This window comes from Rhincodon typus, chromosome 7, assembly GCF_021869965.1.
Source record: "Rhincodon typus isolate 14 chromosome 7, sRhiTyp1.1, whole genome shotgun sequence".
NCBI classification, from domain to species: domain Eukaryota; kingdom Metazoa; phylum Chordata; class Chondrichthyes; order Orectolobiformes; family Rhincodontidae; genus Rhincodon; species Rhincodon typus.
In genome coordinates, this window is record NC_063338.1 from 28,975,051 (window position 1) to 28,996,087 (window position 21,037).

Genomic DNA, 21,037 nt, shown 5'->3' on the forward strand with positions numbered 1-21,037 from the left:
ACCCGAAACGTCAGCTTTCCTGCTCCTCTGCTGCTTAGCCGACATATGGATTCCCATGCCTACATCTTTCCTCCAAAGAAAGTGAGGATGAGTTTAACCAGAGTGAGAGGGGTAGTAGTGGATGGGGATTGTTCAGGCAGCCTTTTCATGAGGAAGCAGAGAGCCCTAAAAACATCCTGATGTGGCGGACATGTAAGGCGATTGTGCATCTGTGGTGAATAGGAGGTGGCTCATACCTGCAAAATGAATTTTGAAACATAAAGCGTCATTAGATTCGTGGATGTAAGTGAGGAGCCACTGGACGAGGGGAGAAAAGACTGAGTCAGTAGGAAGAAGTCCCTTGGGACAGGAGCAGGCAGAAACAATGAGCCAGCTGGGCAGTCCTGTTTCTGGATTTTTGGGGAGAAGTGGACTGTACAACCTCTGAGCTCTGAGGTTGTCGGGGAGATGGGATGAGGTTGCTGACAGTTGTGGACACAGTGGCCTGAAGTTCGATGGTAGAATCGTGGTCCAGGTGGAGAAAGGTGTCAGAGCTCGCACTCGGCCACTGCATTGTCAAGGTCAGTATGCTGGACAAGAACAGCAACACCTGTCTACCTGTGATGTAACTTTGAAAGAACTATACACCTGAACCCCTAGGTATCTCTGTTCGACAAAACTACCCAGGGCCCTATCAGTAACTGTATAAGTCCTGCCCTTGCTCATTTTACCAAAATGCAATACCTCTCATTTATCCAAATAAAACTCCATTTACCACTCATCAGCCAATTAGCCCAATTAATCAAGGTCCTGTTGAGCTCTTAGATAACCTTTTCACTGTCTACTACACCACCAATTTTGGTGTCCTCTGCAAACTTAATAACCATGCCTCCTAAATTCTCCTCCCAATTCATTATATAAATGACACACAACAATGGACCCAGGACTGATCCCTGTGGAACACCACTGGTTACAGGCCTACAGTCTGAAAAACACCCTCTTCCACTACTGTCTTGTACCATCAAGTTAATGTTGTATCCAGTTGCCAAGCTCTTCCTGAATCCCATGTGATCTAACTTTACTAACCAGTCTACCATGTGAAACCTTGTCAAGGTTTTTATAAAGTCTGTGTCGGTAACGTCTACCGCTCTGTCCTTGTCTATCTTTTTCATCACATCCTCAAAAAACTCAAGTTTGTGAGACATGATTTCCCTTTCCCATGCCCAAAGCTGTGCTAACTATCCCTAATCAGTCCTTGCCTCTCAAAATGCATGTAAATCCTATCTCTCAGAATCCCCTCCAACATGACAAAGTGGAGTCGGAGGGAATGGGAAGGGGAAGTGAGGAAGAGTATGGGTATCTGAGTTGTATCTTCTATTCCTTAATGCCTGAATGGAAAAGAAAGTATTTTCTTGTTAGATCGAATGAGGTAGAACTTGTGGGCAGGGCAGCTCTAAGATAGTGTGAGGTGTTGCTGATGAGAGAAAAGTCATCTTTCACCTAGGTACCTTGAGCCCTGAAGGCTGTAAATGTTGAGTTTAACAATTTTGGAGCACGAACACCTCCCACCACATCTATTACGCACTCCCAGTCCCCCCAAGACCTGTCCTGACCTGTATGGAACAAAAACTAACTTTCTGGAGAAACACAGCAGGTCTGGTAGCATCTGTGGAGAGAAAACATAGTTTAACATTTTGCGTCCAGTGACCTGTCTTAAAGTTTTATTTTGGAAGTTTAGCACAATATTGCTGTAACAGATAAATAACATGAGTTCAAACACTATTTTATGAAGACCAGTCCAAATGCTGTATTCTGGAAAGGAGAGAAAATTTAAAAGCTAGAAAAACCATGCATAAAATATTTTAAGTTTTATGCCAATTTCATCTAAAGCAAATTAAACCTTTTTTGATTCTTTTTTTAAAATGGATAACAACCTGCCATGTTCTTTTCACTACTTTTTTTTCCTAGGGCACAGGTTCCTTTACTTTTCTGTATTAAACTTAACCAATTCCTACAGATTGTGTACAAATGACTTTCCAAGCCATGGGCTATGTAACTCTTTTGTTACTGACACCATTTGAATGTGGCCTAGTGATACTATGACTCATGTAAATTTATTCTTGGGGAATTTACCCAACATTCCACAAATATATTGTTTAAAAAACTTGCACAGTGTGGCTAGATATTTTTAAATTAGGTTGATGATATCATAAGATTTGGCCCATAATAAATTAAGATGTGAAAACTACTTTTGCTCGGATTTTGTAGAGCTCGATGAACATGGCAGGCCAAGCAGCATCATAGGAGGCTTGGCCTGCTGTGTTCATCCAGCTGTACATCTTGTTATCTCAGATTTTCCAGCATCTGCAGTTCCTACTGTCTTTGCTTACATTTTGTTTGCTAATTTTTTTCTTATTATCTATTATTGTGATTATTTTTTTCCTTTTAGCCACAGAATATTTTATTAACCAGCTCATCACCATTGGGTGATATAAAGATTGTTGATTTTGGCTTGTCCAGGAGAGTTGACAATGTTGGTGAATTAAGAGAAATCACTGGAACACCTGAGTACATTGGTAAGATTCATTTTCCTTTTTAAAAGGACACTTAAAGAATTTGTTTAAGATATACTGATTGTGTGCTAAGAGTGAAGTACACATCAAGACAGTGCAAGCAACCAATTTTGTACTGTTAAATAGTCCAATCCAACCCAAACTTGCAGGATAGTACTTGTTTTTGGAATATTTTTGTCAGCAAGTCTGCATGGATGTTATTCGTTGAATGACTTCCTCCTTTGATATTTAATGAAATAGATGTAGTTTTATGGTGGTTGAACTTGTGATGGTCAGCGTTTTAAGCATTTGTGTTGCTTTCCTCATTGTTATAGTTTGCTGGCATACCCATTCCCCTGCCGTATGACCATCCTTTAAAAGGCATCCCTGATCAGCTTTTGAACCTAATAGATCCTTTATTTAAAAAGCTTGGCTTCCATTCCCTTTCTTTAAGTGTGCATGGCACAATTTCAAAGTAGTGAGTGATAAATTCATGATAAGAATGGCTTACTCCTAATTTGTATTTCAGTTTAAGAGGACACTGACAGGCTGATGGAATAGGTGTCCATGTGGCAGATAAATTTTAAGTGTGAAGTACACATTTTGGAAGGAAGATTGAGGCAGAAAAATATAAAGCAGTGTAATTTGAAATAGGACATGAGAGTAGAGACACTTGGGAGTATATGTACACAGATGGTTGGTAGCATAGGTTGAGAAAGTAGGTAAATTAGAGAAAGTTGCACGGTATTACAGGTAATGTATTGGCATGGATAGAGCATTGGTTGACCAGTAGAAAGCAAAGAGTAGGGGTAAATGGATGTTTTTTTCTGGTTGGCGGTCAGTGGCTAGTGGTGTGCCTCAGGGATCAGTGTTGGGACCGCAATTGTTTACAATTTACATAGATGATTTGGAGTTGGGGACTAAGTGTGGTACGTCAAAATTTGCAGATAACACTAAGGGGAGTGGTAGAGCAAAGTGTGCAGAAGACACTGAAAGTCTGCCGAGGGATATAGATAGTCTAAGTGAGTGGACAAAGGTCTGGCAGATGGAGTTCAATGTTGATAAGTGTGAGGTCATCCATTTTGGTAGTAATAACAGCAAAATGGACTGTTTTAAATGGTAAAAAATTGCAGTACGCTGCTGTGCAGAGGGATTTGGGTGTCCTTGTGCATGAATAGCTAAAAGTAGGATTGCAGGTGCAGCAGGTGATTAAAAAGGCAAATGGAATTTTGTCTGCCATTGCTAGAGGGATGGAGTTTAAAAACAGGAAGACTATGCTGCAGCTGTATAGGGTCCTGGTGAGGCCACACCTGGAGTACTGTGTGCAGTTTTGGTCTCCTTACTTGAGAAGAGATATACTGGCACTGGAGAGGGTGCAGAGGAGATTCACTCGGTTGATTCCAGAGTTGAGAGGGTTGGATTATGAGGAGAGACTGAGTAGACTGGGATTATACTCATTGGAATTCAGAAGAATGAGGGGAGATCTTATAGAAACATGTAAGATTATGAAGGGAATGGATAAGGTGGAGGCAGGGAAGTTGTTTCCGCTAGCAGGTGAAACTAGGACTAGAGGGCATCACCTCAAAATAAAGGGAAGCAGATGTAGGACTGAGGTCAAGAGGAACTTCTTCACCCAAAGGGTTGTGAATCTGTGGAATTCCCTGCCCAGTGAAGCGGTTGAAGCTACCTCGCTGAATGTTTTTAAGGCAAGGCTAGATAAATTTTTGAACAGTAACGGAATTAAGGGTTATGGTGAGTGGGTGGGTAAGTGGAGCTGAGTCTCAAAAAGATCAGCCATGATCTTATTAAATGGCAGTGCAGGCTCGAGGGGCCAGATGGCCTACTCCAGCTCCTAGTTCTTATGTTCTTATGTAAAGTAGGTAAGTAGGCATACTGGATCTCGGATTTTATAAACAGCCACAAAATAGAAAAAAAAGGAAACTATGAACACATTTTAAAGAACACTGTTTTTCCCTACACTGGCGCCGTGTCCAATCCTTGCACCAAACTTAGAATATGAAAGCTTCAGACAGGATGCAGGGGGGAAAATAAACTACAAGAATAGCTCTAGAGATGACATTCAGTTTTGAAGATTCAATAAGCTAGAGTTTCTCAGTAGAGAAGAAATTTGTTAGTTGACATACTCGAAATCATGAGGGGTCTAGAAAGATTAGATCAAGATAAATTGTTCCCGTTTTTTAGAAAGGTAACAAACCAGAATACTATTTTAATACTCCAGCTCCTTTCATAATAAAGACCATCGACCATACTGTTTGCCTTCCTAGTTGCTTGCTGTAGCTATTGTCATTTTATTGTATGAAGGCACTATAATCTCTCTGATCATGTTCATTTAGTTGTCATTTAATTAATATTTTGTTCTCTACTTAACAATGGGAATTCTCTCGATTTTTCTATATGCTCCATCTACCACTTCATTGCGCATTTATTTATCTATTGTGTATTCTTCCACATCTGTCCCCTATGCGTGCTGTCCAATTTACCTTTTGTGTTATCACTAAACTTGGTCTAAATTAGTTTTGACAGTAAATAGCTGAGGCCCTCACTGATCCTTGTGGAGCCCCACTGTTCATAACCTACCAACTTTAAAGCATCCAGTTTATTCTTACTCTGCTTTCCATCCACGAACAATTCTGTCCGTGTGAATGTATAATCCCAACCATGACGCCTCAGAATCTTTCTATGTAGCACCTTACTGAATGCCTTTTGGAAAACCAAATGTACTGCAGCCACAGATTTTCCTTTTTTACCTACTTTTTTCTCATTGAAGCATTTTTAGGATGTAAATTAAAGATAATTTGCACTTCATAAAAGTTTTATTCTTAAGAATATTTCAACTTTTATGTGGTTTTTCTTTCTTTTGCAGCTCCTGAAATCTTGAACTATGATCCAATTTCCCCAGAAACAGACATGTGGTACGTTAAAATTGTATGGCAATAGTAGTGTCATTCATACCTCCAGAGTGGTTTCAACAAAGCGAGCAAAATTTTGTGGTGGGTGTAACTTCAGGCCAGTGCATGGCAAGAAATGTATACTGCAGGCTCCACATAGTCACACTCCAGTGCAAATTCACCTGATATTGGTTATCTTTGTCAATAGTAGCAGTGTGTACCATCTCCAAGGAAGCACTGCAGCACTTTACCAAGGCTCCTTAGACAGGAACATCACCACTTGCAAGCTCCCCTCCAAGCCACACCCAATCTTAACTTGGAAATATATTGTCATTACTTCAGTGTCATTTGTTTGAGGTCCTGGAATCACCCCTCTAAAAGCACTATGGATCTACCTAGAGCACATGAACTGGTCAGTTCAAAAAGGCAGCTCACCATCATCGTCCAGTCCATTGGAACTATTTGTGATCTTCTGCACTGTTAGCTAACTTAATTCTCTTTTTTTTTTATTCACTTGTTCATTCGTGGGATATGGATGCCTTCAGCTAGACTATCAACTAAATCCTGGAGAAAGTTAAGGTTTAACTGCTTTGAATTGTTGCTGTCTATCATATAGTTAGACTCAAAACTATTTGGAAGGAGTTCCAGGATTTTGATGCAGTGTCCATTAGGGAACAACAATCTAATCAGATGATAGGGGGCTTTCAGGGTATTTTGAAGGTGGTGTCCTTCGTTTTCTAGGTTGTGGGTTGGAAGGTGCTGTCTAAGGACACTTGGTAAGTTGTTGCAGTGTAGAAGGCATGTACTGCTACACTGATGGAGGAAGTGAATGGTGAAGGAGGTGGATGAACTGCCAATCAAATGGTCTGCTTTGCCTTGGATGATGTTGGGCATCTTAAGTATAATTAGCACTGCACTCATTCAGGCAAGTATATAGCATGCTATTATGCTCCTCACTTGTGCCTTAAATGGTGGACAGACTGAAGACTCAGGATGCAAGTTGCTGCAGAATTCCCAATCTCTGACTTGCTCTTGTTGCCACAGTATTTATGTGGCTAATCCAGTTCAGTTTCTGTTCAGTGATGGTAATGTTATTGAATGTCAAGCAGCTATGATTGGATTGGCTGTTGTAGAAGATGGTCATTGCTCACCATGTGGTGCAAATCTTACTTGCCAATTGAGTCCTAGGAATGTTGCCCAAGTCTTGCTGCACTCTGACCCTCAATGGTCTCTGAGGAGGTGGCAGCAGATTTTTGTGAATGCTGTAAACATAATCAGTGCTAATTAACCATTATCAGGTAGTAATGATCATAATATGACTATAAGACATAGAAGCAGAAGTAGGCTCTTCATCCCATCAAGTCTGCTGTACAATTCAGTGAGCTCATGGCAGCTCTAATCACCATGAAATCCGCTTTCCTGCTTTTTCTCTAACCCTAGATTCCCTTACTGATTTAAAAATTTGTTGATCTCTGCCTTGAATATACTTAATAGCGTTGTCAGCCCTCTGCAGTAAAGAATTTCAGATTAATTACCCTCAGTAGAAATTCCCCTTCATCTCGGCCTTAAATGTGCGAGCTTTTATTCTGAGACTTGTCCTCTGTTTCCCATTGGAGAGTCTAGGATCAATCTTTCTGCATCTGCACTGTCGAGTCCTGTAAGAATCTTGTATGTTTCAGTAAGGTCTCATTTCATTCTTCCAAATTCTAACAAGTACGTGCCCAACGTATGCAATCTCTCCTCATAAGATAGTCCCTTTTACATACCTGGTATCAGCCTCGTGAGCCTTCTTTGGATTGTGTCCAGTGCCAGTATCCCTTTAAACAAGGGGCACAAGTTTTTGCCTTGTATAGTTTTTGCAAATCCTCCCAACTTTTATACTTTGTTCCCTTTTGAAATAAAGGCCAATATTCCTTTGGCTTCCCAATTACTTGTTAAACTTTGCTAGCTTTTCCTGATTAGTGGAGGACTTCCAAATCCCTTTGTTCTGAAGCTTCTTGCAGTCTTTCTCCATGTTTAAAATAATGTACAGTTCCTGTATTCATGCTGCCAAAATGCATGACCTCATCTTTTCCCACATTATATTCCATCTGCCAAGTTTTTTGCCCATTTGCTTAATCTGTCTATATATTCCTCTCTGGACTCTGTTTCAACCTCACCACTTGCCTTCTCGCCTATCTGTCATCTACAAAGTTGGCTATAGTACATTAACTTTCATTATCGAGTCATTTTATATTGGAAATAATTAATTTTAGCCCTAGCACTGATCCCTGTGGCCTTCTACTAGTTACAAGTTGCTATCCTGAAGATGCCCTTTTTCTCCTGATTGTATTATGTCTACTAGTTAGCCAAATCTTTCTCCATGCTAATATACTACTTCCAATACCATGGGCTCTAATCTTTAGTAGCTTAGTGGTGTCATATCTTCTGAAAATCCAAATGTATTACATCCACTACTTCCCCTTTTAACTATCCTGCTTGTCATCTCAGAATTTAGGTAAATTTGTTAGGCATGATTTCTCCTTCATGAAGTGATGCTGATTCTGCTTGATCATCGTGTATTTCTAAATGCTCTGCTATTATATCCTTTATAATAGACGCTATCATTTTCCAAATGAAATACATTAAGCTACCTGGCCTATAATTGCCTTTTTGGACTCCCTTTTTAAATAATTGTCACAGTGGCAGTTTTTCGAACCTTTTGGGACTCTTCCAGAACCTAATGATTTCAAATATTCTTTTCCTTTTACAATTTCCTTAGTGTTGATTAGTTACTAAACATATCTATTTTTGAATAAAAGAGCATCAGTTTATTACGTGTAGAAAATGAATCGAAGCCATATATGAAAGACAGTTTGGAAAGATCTCATTATGAAGAGCAAAAAGAGCGATTTAGCCCCTTTCCCCGGCAATTTTTCTTATAGACACTCAAACCCAGTGAAGTCACGCTCCTACCTCCACTTTAATTTATTTAATTGATATTGCAAGCATTTCCTTTCAGGAACTTGTGCATTTATCAGATGTGATTTTGTCTTCTATCTCTCCTAAGACATGCCATCCAGGATAACTCAGCTTTTCTCACTGAAGTCTAAGAATAAAACATAAGGGCTGCCAAAACAGCTTAAGTATTTTTTCCAGCTCTAATTATGGAGACTGCCACAACTTAACTCTTTGTTGCTATGGATGAACTCGCTTTCAGAACAGCAACCTGCTTCTGGCTCCTAAGCTACCATTTTGTAGGTCATAAAACATTCAACCTGGTAAACATTTTAAGTAACTAACTCATCAGGTAGCTTGAATCATTTTAGAGTCGTTAGAGTTCTCCAATTATACAGCACTGCAGCAGATATTGGTCCAATTTGTCCAAGTCAGCCAGATATCCTAAACTGATCTAGTCCCATTTTTCAGCATTTGGCCCATATGTCTCTAAACCCTTCCTATTCATGTACTCATCCAGATGCCTTTTAAATAATATAATTGTACCCACCTCCATCACTTCCTCTGGCAGCTCATTCCATACATGCGTCATCCAGTGTGAAAACATTGCCCCCTCAGGTCACTTAAATCTTTCCCCCTCTCTCCATAAACCTATGCTGTCTAGCTTTGGACTCCCCAACCCTGGGACAAAGACCTTGGCTATTCACCCTATCCATGTCCCTCGTGATTTTAAACCTCTATATGGTCCCCCCCTCAGCCTCCGATGCTCCAGGGAAAATAGCCCAAGCCTATTCAGCCTGACCCTATAACTCAAATTCTCCAATCCTGGCAACATCCTTGTAAATCTTTTCTGAACCTTTTCAAGTTTAACAACATCCTTTCAATAGCAAGGACACCAGAATTGAATGTCGTATTCTAAAAGTGGCTTCACCATCCTGTACAACTGCAACATGACATTCCAACTCCTATACTCAATTGATCGATTAAAGGACAGTGTGTCAAATGCCTTCACCACCCAGTCTACCTGCAACTCCACTTTCAAGGAACTATGCACCTACACCCTGAGATATCTTTTCGTCAACACTCCCCAGGACATCAACATTACATGTATAAGTCCTTCCCTGATTTGCCTTAAGACCATGCAACACTTCAAATTTATCGAAATTTATCTGATCGAGGTCCTACTGTGCTCTGAGATAACCTGGTTGGTCACACCACCAATTTTGGTGTCATCTGCAAACTTGCTTATCATACCTCCTATATTCGCATCCAAATCACTTGTGTAAATGACGAACAACAGTGGACCAACACCGCTAGTCAAGGTCTTCAGTTCGAAAAGCAACCCTCCACCACCCTCTTCTGTCTCCTACCTTCAAGCCAATTGAGGCAATACCCAACTAAGCTTGAAACCTAGACTAACCACGTGGATACCTGTTGTGTGTGGTAAGGCTTACGTGACATTATGGGTTACAAAGTGAAATTGAACAGAATCCCAAGCAGTAGTGCATCCCTACCTGATGAGCTCAGTGCATTCTACACTCGCTTTGAATAGAGCAGCAGTGAAACAATATCACTTGTCCCATCAGTCTCGGATGCACCTGTACCATTGGTCACTCTAACAGATGTTAGATCAGTGTTCTTAAGAGTGAACCCATGGAAAGTGACCAACCCAGATAGAGTACCCAGCCATGCATTTAGATCCTGTGCAGACCAGCTGGCACGAGTATTTGCAGTCATCTTCAACCTCCTTTCTACGATCTGAAGTCCCCACCTGCTTCGAGAAGACCACCAACATCCCAGTGTAAGGAAGAATCTTGTAGCGTGATCAATGATTGCCATCAGTTGTTCTGACATCCATAATTGTGAAGTGCTTCGAGCCATGTGGTCACGGCTCACATCAACTCCAACCTCCCAGGTTGCTTTGCAGTTCCACCTGCAAATCTATTCATCTCAGCTGACTGTCCCACTTTAGAACAAGATGTAACAAGTCCATGGCAGAAACGTTCTCCTTGACCCGACACTCATCCCTGAAAGATCTGGACAACAAGGATACCTACGTCAGGCTCTACCTATTGACTACAGTTTTGCCTTAACACCATAATTCCAAACAAACTCCTCTTCAAGCTCCAGGACCTTGGTATGTGTTGACATTGTAATTGGATTCTGAACTTTCTGAACTTCCTGACCAACAGACTGCAGTCATTAAGGATAAATGACAACACCTCCTCCACGATAATCCTCAACATTGGTGCCCTGCAAGGCTACATACTCACTCACCTACTATACTCCTGAGAGACACACTACTGTGGCCAGCAGCAAGTTCCTGGGAGTGACGATCACCAACAAATCTGTCTTGGTTCACCACGTTGATTCTACAGTCAAGAAAGCACAGCAATGCCTCTACTTCCTCAGGAAGCTAAGGAAATTTGGCATGTCCATAAAGTCTGTTACATTTTTTAATTTGTAGGATGCTTTCTGCAATGTATCTGGATGCATCACAGCAGGGTAAAGGAACTGTTGTTCCCAAAACGGAAAGAAACTGGAGTTGTGAACAAGGCTCGGTCATCATGCAAACCAGCACCCATCTGTTGACCTCATCCATATTTCCCGCTGCATCGGGAAAGCAATCAACATAATTAAAGACCCCTCCCACCCCAATTATACTGTCTTTCCACCCTCTTCTGCCAGTCAGGAATTCAGTTGGAACAGTGAATTAATGATATAAAAGTTCATATACATGTACAAACAGATTCAAGAACAGCTTCTCCACTGTTATCAGGTGTTTGAATGGACCTCTTTAATGTTAATGTTGCTCTCTCGCACGCGCTCTCGCCAGCTGTAACATTGTATCCTGCACTCTGCCCTGCTACCCTAATGCACTCGTAGTACAATCTGCCTGTAAAGCATGTAAGATGACATTTTTCACTGTACCTTGGTACACGTGACGGCAAATCAAATCAAAGAAAGTTAAAACCTTGTCAAACTCCTTGCTGAAGTCCATATAGACAATGTCTATTACTTTGTCTTCAATCATCTTTGTCACTTGAAAACAGACTCAATCAAGTTAGTTTGTCATATGATTTATTGGAAATACTGTATTTAGTTCACTGTTTCAACTGAATTTCTGACCCTTTTTAATAAAAATCTTCACAGCACTGAAAGCTAAAAGGCTGTTTACTTCTACTTTAGAATCTAGGTTCCCAAATTATAATATCCCGTGAACTTTTGTCGCAAGAGGCTATTTGAGTTATTAACCTTATGGATCTCCTGTGGGTGAAGAGCACCTCCACTTTCTCCTCCATTCTTCTGCTTCAGTTTTGTGGCACCTTGATAGCTCACCAGTCATGAATATGCTTGGATATTCACATTTGTTCTTTCAATAATACAGACCAGCATTTCCTCTATTGGTTCTTGTAAAACAATTGCAACCTTTCCAAAATGAGTATTCTCACTAAGTTCAATTTTCTCAACTGTGATGATCTCCCAATGTTTCTGAGGAGCTGTTGATTTGTTACTCGAATGTTCGGATTAATAGTAAACCTGCAGTTACTGGGCGAAGCTGCAAATCTATTCATCTCAGCTGACTGTCCCACTTTAGAATATGTTAAAAAGCATGTGTTGCAGACCATACAAATGTATTTGTGTAACTGGTTTGAAATTGTCTTTTGAAGCGCTCAATACTGATCAACTTCACAATTTCTACCTTAAGATCTGTTCTTGTGACATCTGGCATAACAAAACAGATTGATTGATTTTAACGTAGGGGCTGGCACATTGTTGTTTTTAACTGTTTCCACCTGGGGCTATTTGAACAGAATATAGTCTTGTTACCTTCATGTTTTCATAATTGCACATCTCTCAAATTTTAGAGTAATCCTTATCAACCACTATTCACCATGCTATCTCAAATGTTGTCATTATATAATGCATGTAATGGGGATACTTTGCATAAAATTGGCAAACATTTATAGATTCTGCTTTACAGTTTTTTCATCTTATCCACAGGAGCATTGGAGTATTGGTGTACATGCTGCTGACAGGAAAGTCTCCATTTCAGGGTGAAGATAAGCAAGAGACTTTTCTCAATATCTCGCAAGTTAATGTTGACTATTCAGAGGAAACGTTTGAAGGTGTCTCTCAAACTGCTGTTAAATTTATTCAGCAGCTTCTAGTCAAAAAGCCTGAGTGAGTACACATTTGGGAAAATGTCATGTACCCATAAAACATTTTAAACTGGTGCACAGATCCTGCAGTAAATTCAATGTTTTCAAGTTTGTAGCATATTTTGATAGCTTCCATGTTTTGTAACTTATCAAAGCACAACTACAGTTTGACTTGCCCCAGTTTAAAAACTAACCTTAATGAAATGAAGCTTAAAGAAAAATGTGGAGGATTATGGAGTCCTAGTCATATGGCTTGGAAACAGACCCTTTGGTCCATCTCGTGCATTCTGACCCAGTCCCATTTGCCAGCATTTGGCTCATATCTTTCAACCCTTCCTGTTCATACACCCATCCAGATGCCCCTCAAATGTTGCAATTGTACCTGCTTCCACCAATTCCTTTGGCAGCTCATTCCATACACTCATCACCCTCTGCGTGAAGAAGTTGCCCCTTAGGTCCCTTTTAAATCTTTCCCCTCTCTCCTTAAACCTATGCCCTCTTGTTTTGGACTCCACCACCCTAAGAAAATCATCTTGGCTATTCACCGTATCCATGTCCCTCATGATTGTGTAAACCTCTGTGGCACCCCTTAGCCTCTGACACTCCAGGGAGAAAAGTCCCACCTGTTCAGCCTCTCCCTTTAACTCAAACTCTTCAGTCCAGGCAATGTCCTTTGTAAATCTCTTCTGCACCCTCTCCAATTTGGCAATGATGGCCTTACAGAAGGGCAACCAGAATTGTATATGGTATTTGAAAAGTGGCCTTAGCAGTGTCCTGAGATAGTAGGAACTGCAGATGCTGGAGAATGAGATAACCAGGTGTAGAGCTGGATGAACACAGCAGGCCAAGCAGCATCAGAAGGAGCAGGAAGGCTGACGTTTTCGGGCCTAGACCCTTCAGAAATAGGGGAGGGGAAGGGGGTTCTGAAATAAATAGGGAGAGAAGGGGAGGTGGATAGAGGATGGATAGAGAAGATAGGTGGAGAGGAGACAGACAGGTCAAAGAGGCGGGGATGGAGCCAGTAAAGGTGAGTGTAGGTAGGGAGGAGATAGGTTAGTCCAGGGAGGACGGACAGGTCAAGGGGGTGGGATGATGGGAGAGGGGATAGGTGGGAGGAAGGACAGGTTAGGGAGGCGGGGATGAGCTGGGCTGGTTTTGGGATGCGGTCAGGGGTGTGGACTTCAATGTGGACCACAGGCTTCAAAATCTCCCCTCCCCCTACCGCATCCCAAAACCAGCCCAGCTCGTCCTTGCCTCCCTAACCTGTCCTTCCTCCCACCTATCCCCATTTCCTACCTACTAACCTCATCCCGCTCCCTGGACTGACCTATCTCCTCCCTACCTCCCCACCTACACTCACCCTTACTGGCTGCATCCCCGCCTCTTTGACCTGTCTGTCTCCTCTCCACCTGTCTTCTCTATCCATCTTCTATCCACCTCCCCTTCTCTCCCTATTTATTTCAGAACCCCCTTCCCCTCCCCCATTTCTGAAGAAGAGTCTAGGCCCGAAACGTCAGCCTTCCTGCTCCTCCTGATGCTGCTTGGCCTGCTGTGTTCATCCAGCTCTACACCTTGTTATCTTAGCAGTGTTCTGTACAGCTTCAATGTGACATCCCAGCTCCTATACTCAATGCTTTGACTGATGAAGGCAAGAGTACCAAACACTGCCTTTAAACCCTGTCCACCTGCAACTCCACTTTCAATGAATTATGCACCAGCACCCCTACGTCTTTTTGTTCAGCAACACTTCCCAGGGCCTTACTATTAAGTGTGTAAGTCCTGCCCTGGTTTGATTTACCAAAATATATCACCTCATTTGTTTAAATTAACCTCCATCTACCACTCCTTGGCCAATTGGCTCATCTGATCATGATTCTGTTGTACTCTGAGGTAATCTTCTTCACTGCCCACAACATCACCTATGTTGGTGTTGTCCACAAACTTACAAACCATACCTCCTGTATTCACATCCAAGTAACTTGTATAAATGACAGAAGCAGTGGACGCAGCACCAATTCTTGTGGCACAATGCTGGTCACAGGCTCCAGTCCGAAAGGTAAACTTCCACCACCACCCCCTCTGTCTCCTACCTTCGAGCCAACTTTGTATCCAATTGACTAGCTCCTCCTCGATTCCCACATGATCTAACCTTACTAACCAGTCTACCTGTGAACCTTGTCAAATGCTTTGCTGAAGTCCATGTAGACAATATCTTCTGCTCTGGCTTCATCATTCTCTTTGTTACCTCTTCAAAAAGAAATTCAAACCAGTTGATGAGACACAATTTCCCATGCACAAAGCCATGCTGACTATCCTTAATCAGTCCTTGCCTGTCCAAATACATGTAAATCGTGTCCCTCCAAATCCCCTCCAACAACTTACCCAACACTGATGTAAAGCTCACCAGTCTGTAGTTCCTTGACTTTTCCTTACAGCCTATTTTATTATGAAATTTGATAAATGGCTGTTTGTATTTGGAAGGAACTCCAACTTCTCTGGAGACTTAACAGCTGTGATATTCCATCAATGCATGGTCCTTTTGCTTTTCCTAATGTTTTGCCAGTTGTTATGAATGGCATTTTAAGTCAACATGGTAGTTTTCAGGATTGCAGCTCAGTAAATTGATTTTGAAATGAATTATTCATGTAAAATATCTGTTGCAGAAGCAATGGTGCAAAATGGCAAATAAGTGGGACAGTGGTTCAAATATGAGACCTGTTGATTATAGAAACGCTAAATAGGAACAGCGTAGGCCAATCAGGCCTTCGCGCTTGCTTCGCCATTCGATATGATCATTACTGATCATCCAACTCTATACCTTGTGTTTTGTCCTCATATCCTCCCTACGAACTGTACCTGACACTTTCTTGCAAACGTTCAATGTTTTGGCCTCAACTGCCATCTTTAATGTAAGTTTCACAGGCTCACATCTCTGTCCTATGTGATATCCCCCATATACTTAAACTGTTACCCCAGTTGTGGACTCCCCAGTCATTGGGAACATCTTTCCTGCATTTACTGTCTAGTCCTGTTAGACCTTTATAGGTTTCTTCAAGATCCCCTTGTTCTTCTAAACTCCAGTGAATATAGTCCTAACATATTCAGGATGTCTCCATACTTCTGACAACTTCAACTTCTATTTTTATGATTCCAAATTTTGAGTACTTTATATTTGCCAAAGGAATCCTGACTGTTGATCTTTTGTGGATCGTAAGTATGTTTTATGCTGATTCATAGATCCGAGTAGTTTGAGAACCTCATGATGATATAGTAGATTGCTGCTCTTCAGCAAAAGTGAAAATGTTCTGAGTGTAGGGTTATAATTCCTGACCAGATAACTGAGTCAAGACCTTGGTTTTAAATGCAGAGAGTCTGGACAATCAAATTTAGTCTATTTGCAATCAGGACAACATAACTAAGCGAATGAAATGGATCAGGGTTCAATATTGTTAACTTAGAGTTTGAGTGAACCTCGGGTCCTTCAATTGTTCAGCTTTCACAGGAAGTTAAGCATGGTGGACATCATGATTTGTAAATGTTTGTTGAAAGTAATGAGTTGAGATGAATCACTTCATCAATATCTTATCAGTGCCCTAAGGAAAACATGAGTTAGAAATTGAAGTGACAGTGCAAATTCCTGAACACAGCATGTACTGGGTCATAAAACTGTGACACTGATCCTAATCTAAATAGTCATACTGTGTTTATTGCATGGCTACGATTTGTTTTCGTGATGAAATAGAAATGACCAATCCATAAGTGTTTTTTTTTTTAAACTCAGCAACTTATTCTGGTGTGGGGGAGGAAAGATTGGCTATCAACTTATCAAATATTCAATAGTGCTTTGATCAGTGACTAGCATTGGAAACGTACTCCATTTGTGAATGGTTAATTGTATTATTAACACTGCAGACCACTTAATTAATGTTACAACTGTCTTGTCCACGTCATTTAGCAGAATTCATATTTGGGTCTTAGGTTGGAGTAGTGCATAACATCTTGTAAGATTTGGAATATAATAGGGAAAATATTTAGTTTTGTGTTGGCTACTTCTGAACTCTGAAACTTAAATGTAAGCTGATGCAAGCATTTTAGAATACAAAAGTAATACCTTGACTGCAGTAACCAAGGCAAAACAGAAGAGTTTAGCCTTACAGTACTTTAGTGTTTACAGGATAAATATTTACAATGTTCCAAGAAAAGAGAGAAATAGGGTTCGTAAAAGGAATTTTCCTTTATGCTGTAATGGACAAGAATTAAAACCCAGGAGTACTGGAAACTTGCGTGAAAATTTTAATTGAATTGAGCTTCCTGGGACATGGCAACACCAGGCAAGGCCCCAGGATCTTGAAGGGCTGTGATATTTCTGACGACATTACATTATGCCCCTAAATGAATAGATTTGAAATGATCCTATGTTACCTCTGAACTGCAGTGGGAGTACTGAACAGTGGTATCACTGAAAAAGTAAGGATTTGTCAAGGCGAAGAAGTGTTGGGGTCAGGGAGCACTTGAGGGTGAGCACTGTAGGTTATGAGCATTGCTAATGCCTGGTATCTGCCACATCTTGTGAAGTGTCAAAGAACTTCTGGTTATGAGCATTGGTAAGAGGTTACAGGGTTCATCAGTTGGAGAATGGAGATCCTGAAATATAATATCACTGTGTGGCATCTTGTGATGAGGACTGCTGGAAGAATGTCCATTGCTGAGAGGTACTGGAAGGAAAAGGTCCCAATGGCAAAAGGTTAATGGGATCAGGTAAACTGAGAAGAAGGGAATAGGACTTTAGATCTGTTGTTGAGGTCTTCTAGTGTGCATGTATTGTGAAGATGATGGGAGGTTGCAGAGAGTGTAGCGCTTTGGGCCTTTAAGAATTGGAATGAGGAGTTCTAGGATGTAGTAGGAGTTATCAGACCTTTAAAACTTAGTGGTTTCATGATTCTATTCATAAGCAATTTCTGCTTCACTTTGCCTGATTCCTGCATGAATTAAAGTGAGAATGTAGATTATAATTATTAGATGGTTGTGCAGCTTTTCCCTTTCTGCATAAAAGGTCAGCATATAACCTATTCATCAAAATTTAAGTATCTGTTGATGGAACACTTCTAAACAGATGAATTCTGTTGTCATTTCGCAATTTTTAAAAATTTGATTTATTAAAGGATTTGTAAATGAGTCAACTTTGTCTCCTTGAGCTGATCATCTTCAGAAGATTCGCTGAGCATTTGCACTGTAGCTTTCCCCAAAAGAATTGCCATATTATTCCTAAATGTTAATTTGGAGTTGTCACTTAAGTTAATACTTCCAAATTGCCAAATCTGCATTATTTGTGTGAGATGTTTGTGTCACTGACAATAATAGCATTTGCTACCCATCCCTAAATGCTCATCAGAGCAGTTATGGGTCAAGCACATTGATGCGGATCTGGACTCACGAGTAGCTCACACCAGAGGGATGGCAGATTTCCTTCCCAAACTGAGATCAGTGAACACTGTTTTTACAGCAATTGATAGTACCATGATCACCATTACTGAGACTAGCTTCCTACAAAATATAGAGGATCCAAAGGGAAACTAGATTTCTTGCTTTCTAAGGTATCATCCACATTTTTTTCCTACTAGCCAATCCATGTAGGCTTAGAATGTTTGTTTGTTTTTTGTTTCTTTTGACTGACTCTTCAGTATTAATCCATAAAGAAAAATCAATGGTTCTGGCTCAATGTCACTTGTATAACAGGAAGTGAAACTGATAGGATTGTGTCCCTGTTTTCACCAATGTAAAAATATGTAATGAAATCTTCTGTACTGTTTTCTGTTGACCCTAATTCTGTGATCTTTAGCAGATGCTTCAATTTGAAAAAAGGAAGAAATGCTGTTCTGTAGCCTTGTGCAGATCAGTCTTGAATTTGATTATTATATTTAAAAAGTAATACAAAGATTGACTTGATGAAATGCTATATAGTTTACTCATAATGCTTTGTTTGCATGGTTGAACCAATTAAGAGGCTTCTTAAACTACCATAACAGGTCTTGAACTTTTTAAATCACTGTGGCAGATTTCATTTTATTTTGTTTTCAATTAATTTAATTTTGTTTTAATGTGACGAAGCAACTATTTTCACTTCTAATTTGTCTATCCTTTGTCTTAAAGTTATTTGACAAGTTATAACTATTCTCTTTACTTTGAAGGGACCGAATAAATGCAGAAGCATGTCTTTTTCATCCATGGCTGCAAACAGAAAAACTGATGGGTAATCCTGTACCTGAAATCATGTGTGTTCCACAGTCTGAAGAGTACATTAAGCCTTTAGAGGAAAACGCCACACGAGCTCTCACATTTGGCGTCTGCAGACCTTTGGATAATGGCCCTGAAGAATCGGCTATTGAACCCAAACGATTCCGATATGATGATTCGTACAGAAGTTGTCATGAGGTCACAGGGGAATGGGTGTTTTAAAATTGGAGTATGTTAGTTGCAAGAGAACAGCACTTTGGGAAATCTTCCCCTTTTTATATAACGCTCAATCACTTTTTAAAAGTATGTGACTCAAGTGCATAAATGTTTTCTTGGTAAACATAAGCCGTGACTCAGTGGAGCGCTGATGTGTTAGCACTTGCAAACTTTTTTTAAAAAGTTGCATGAAAGCACATCAACATTTTTTTGCACTTATCTCAATAAGAAATACTCTTAAATGTTTAGAATTATGGCTCGTTTTAAGATAATGAGCAAAATGAAACATCGACTTGATTCATTTCATTTCTAATAGTTCTGATTGATTGTACCCAGGTATCGATCTCCTTTTTTAGGCAGCTAGCATATACTGGAGACTAGTAACTAGGATCAGTAATTATAGTCCACAATTTTTATATAATAGCTATTCAAGATTATTCACATTGCAACAGCTCCAAAGGTTAATTTTGAATGTAACTATCTGAACACCTGGATGGTTCATTATATATGCAGGTTGTTCAAACTTGCTTGAATGCTATGTTGCAATTGTAATTACAGGTTGATAAATGTTCTTCCAAGCAATCAAATTTTGCATATAATACAAAGATTCCCTATAATGAAACTTGCTTTTTAAAAAAAAAACTTACACCCTTTTTAACTATTGTACCAGCATTTATTGATTATTAGTTTGGCACAGATGTGGGTTTTTTCAGTTTTTAGCATAGATGTGTACAAATCTCAAAAGAAATAAACTCTGAACAAACCGCTACAAATTCATAACTGCTTCCATGTATCATGCTAGGGTTTATTCCTACTGTGACCATCTTTATGGCTTTGTATTATATTAGTCAATAGCAAAACAATTTACGGGCTGCCAAAACAAAGATGGAAAACCCTAGCTTTTTTTGATGCAAATGAGCTAATTGTCAAATTTCAAAAGGAAATCTTGAAATTCATTAGGGATTTAACTCATTTCCTGATTATTTGTGAATTATATTTGAAGAAACTGGTGGAGCTGTTGAATTTGGAGTAATTATTATGCACTTTTTCTATTGTATACATATCAGTTGCCTTACTTTAGAACAGTAAGGCAATTGTTTTTGGTCTTTGATGTGGAAGTGGGAATATGTTGCCTGCATCTATCTAAAGAAATATTTCAGCTTCATGGAGAATAAAATATTTTATGCTTTTAGATATCTAGTCAAACATAATCATGCAGGAAGTCTGAATCTAAGTTTTAAATGTAGCAGGCCCTGGGTCATAGCTATTATTGAAGCCATGTTAACTTTAACTCAATGAAGATGATATTTGTGAAAATTTTAAACTAAGGTAACTTATCTAATTTTGAAACATTCACATTAATGTTTTGTAATTTCAAAATTAAATCTGAAATATAGCTTTCCATATTTGGAAATATTTATTTTTTGACATTTTGTAAATTATAACTTTGAAGTTCTCAGGAAACATTCAGTTTGTTTCATTCAAGCTCAAACTGAGGTCTTTGTAATTTGAAGCAAATGTTTATATGCGAATAAACTTTAATTATTGGGCAAACTTTCATTTTAAAACTATTTCCAGGGTTAAGTGCTGTCTGCCTTTGTCTCTTTGCTTTAAGCCTTTTTAAAACAAAACATTGCGTTTAAGGTAAAATATATTGTTTTGTCCTTGTATAAGTCTGGTCAAGCTTCACTTAGAATCCTGGTGTTTTGATCAGCACACAGTAAACAAAACTGAGATCTGCAAATTAGATTGATTTCACAGTTTGGAGTACCTTGGTTAATAAGACAGGATAAAAGACTCTGCACTTTAGTATGTAGCTTTTGAGATAATTTTATCAATAAGATAAAGGGAATAGGTTGTATTATTCCAACTAAATTGGTTAAGGGAGACCAGGAAGTCAAATTTAAAAGTTGTGCAAGGTCATATCTGCCAGGGTGGAGGGAAATGGTTTGTGGGGGAGGGCTAGTATTGACAGGCTGTCAGCTTATGGTATACACAGATTTTTCTGGATTCTTTTCACCATTCAGTGACACTGCCTCCACAGCCT

The 21,037-nt window shown here is 39.8% G+C and overlaps 1 protein-coding gene across 1 annotated transcript in view; it reads left to right on the forward strand.

The window, feature by feature from the left end:
* LOC109913640 (serine/threonine-protein kinase 17B-like) overlaps positions 1-20,558 on the forward strand; it is a 28,610-nt gene extending 8,052 nt beyond the window's left edge. The window contains exons 4-7 of the mRNA XM_020513181.2: positions 2,429-2,555; positions 5,416-5,464; positions 12,383-12,562; positions 18,729-20,558. Coding sequence (XP_020368770.1) covers positions 2,429-2,555; positions 5,416-5,464; positions 12,383-12,562; positions 18,729-18,996 — 624 coding nt within the window. The 3' untranslated portion in view covers positions 18,997-20,558. The remainder of the gene's footprint in view (positions 1-2,428; positions 2,556-5,415; positions 5,465-12,382; positions 12,563-18,728) is intronic.
* The last annotated feature ends 479 nt before the right edge of the window (positions 20,559-21,037 follow it).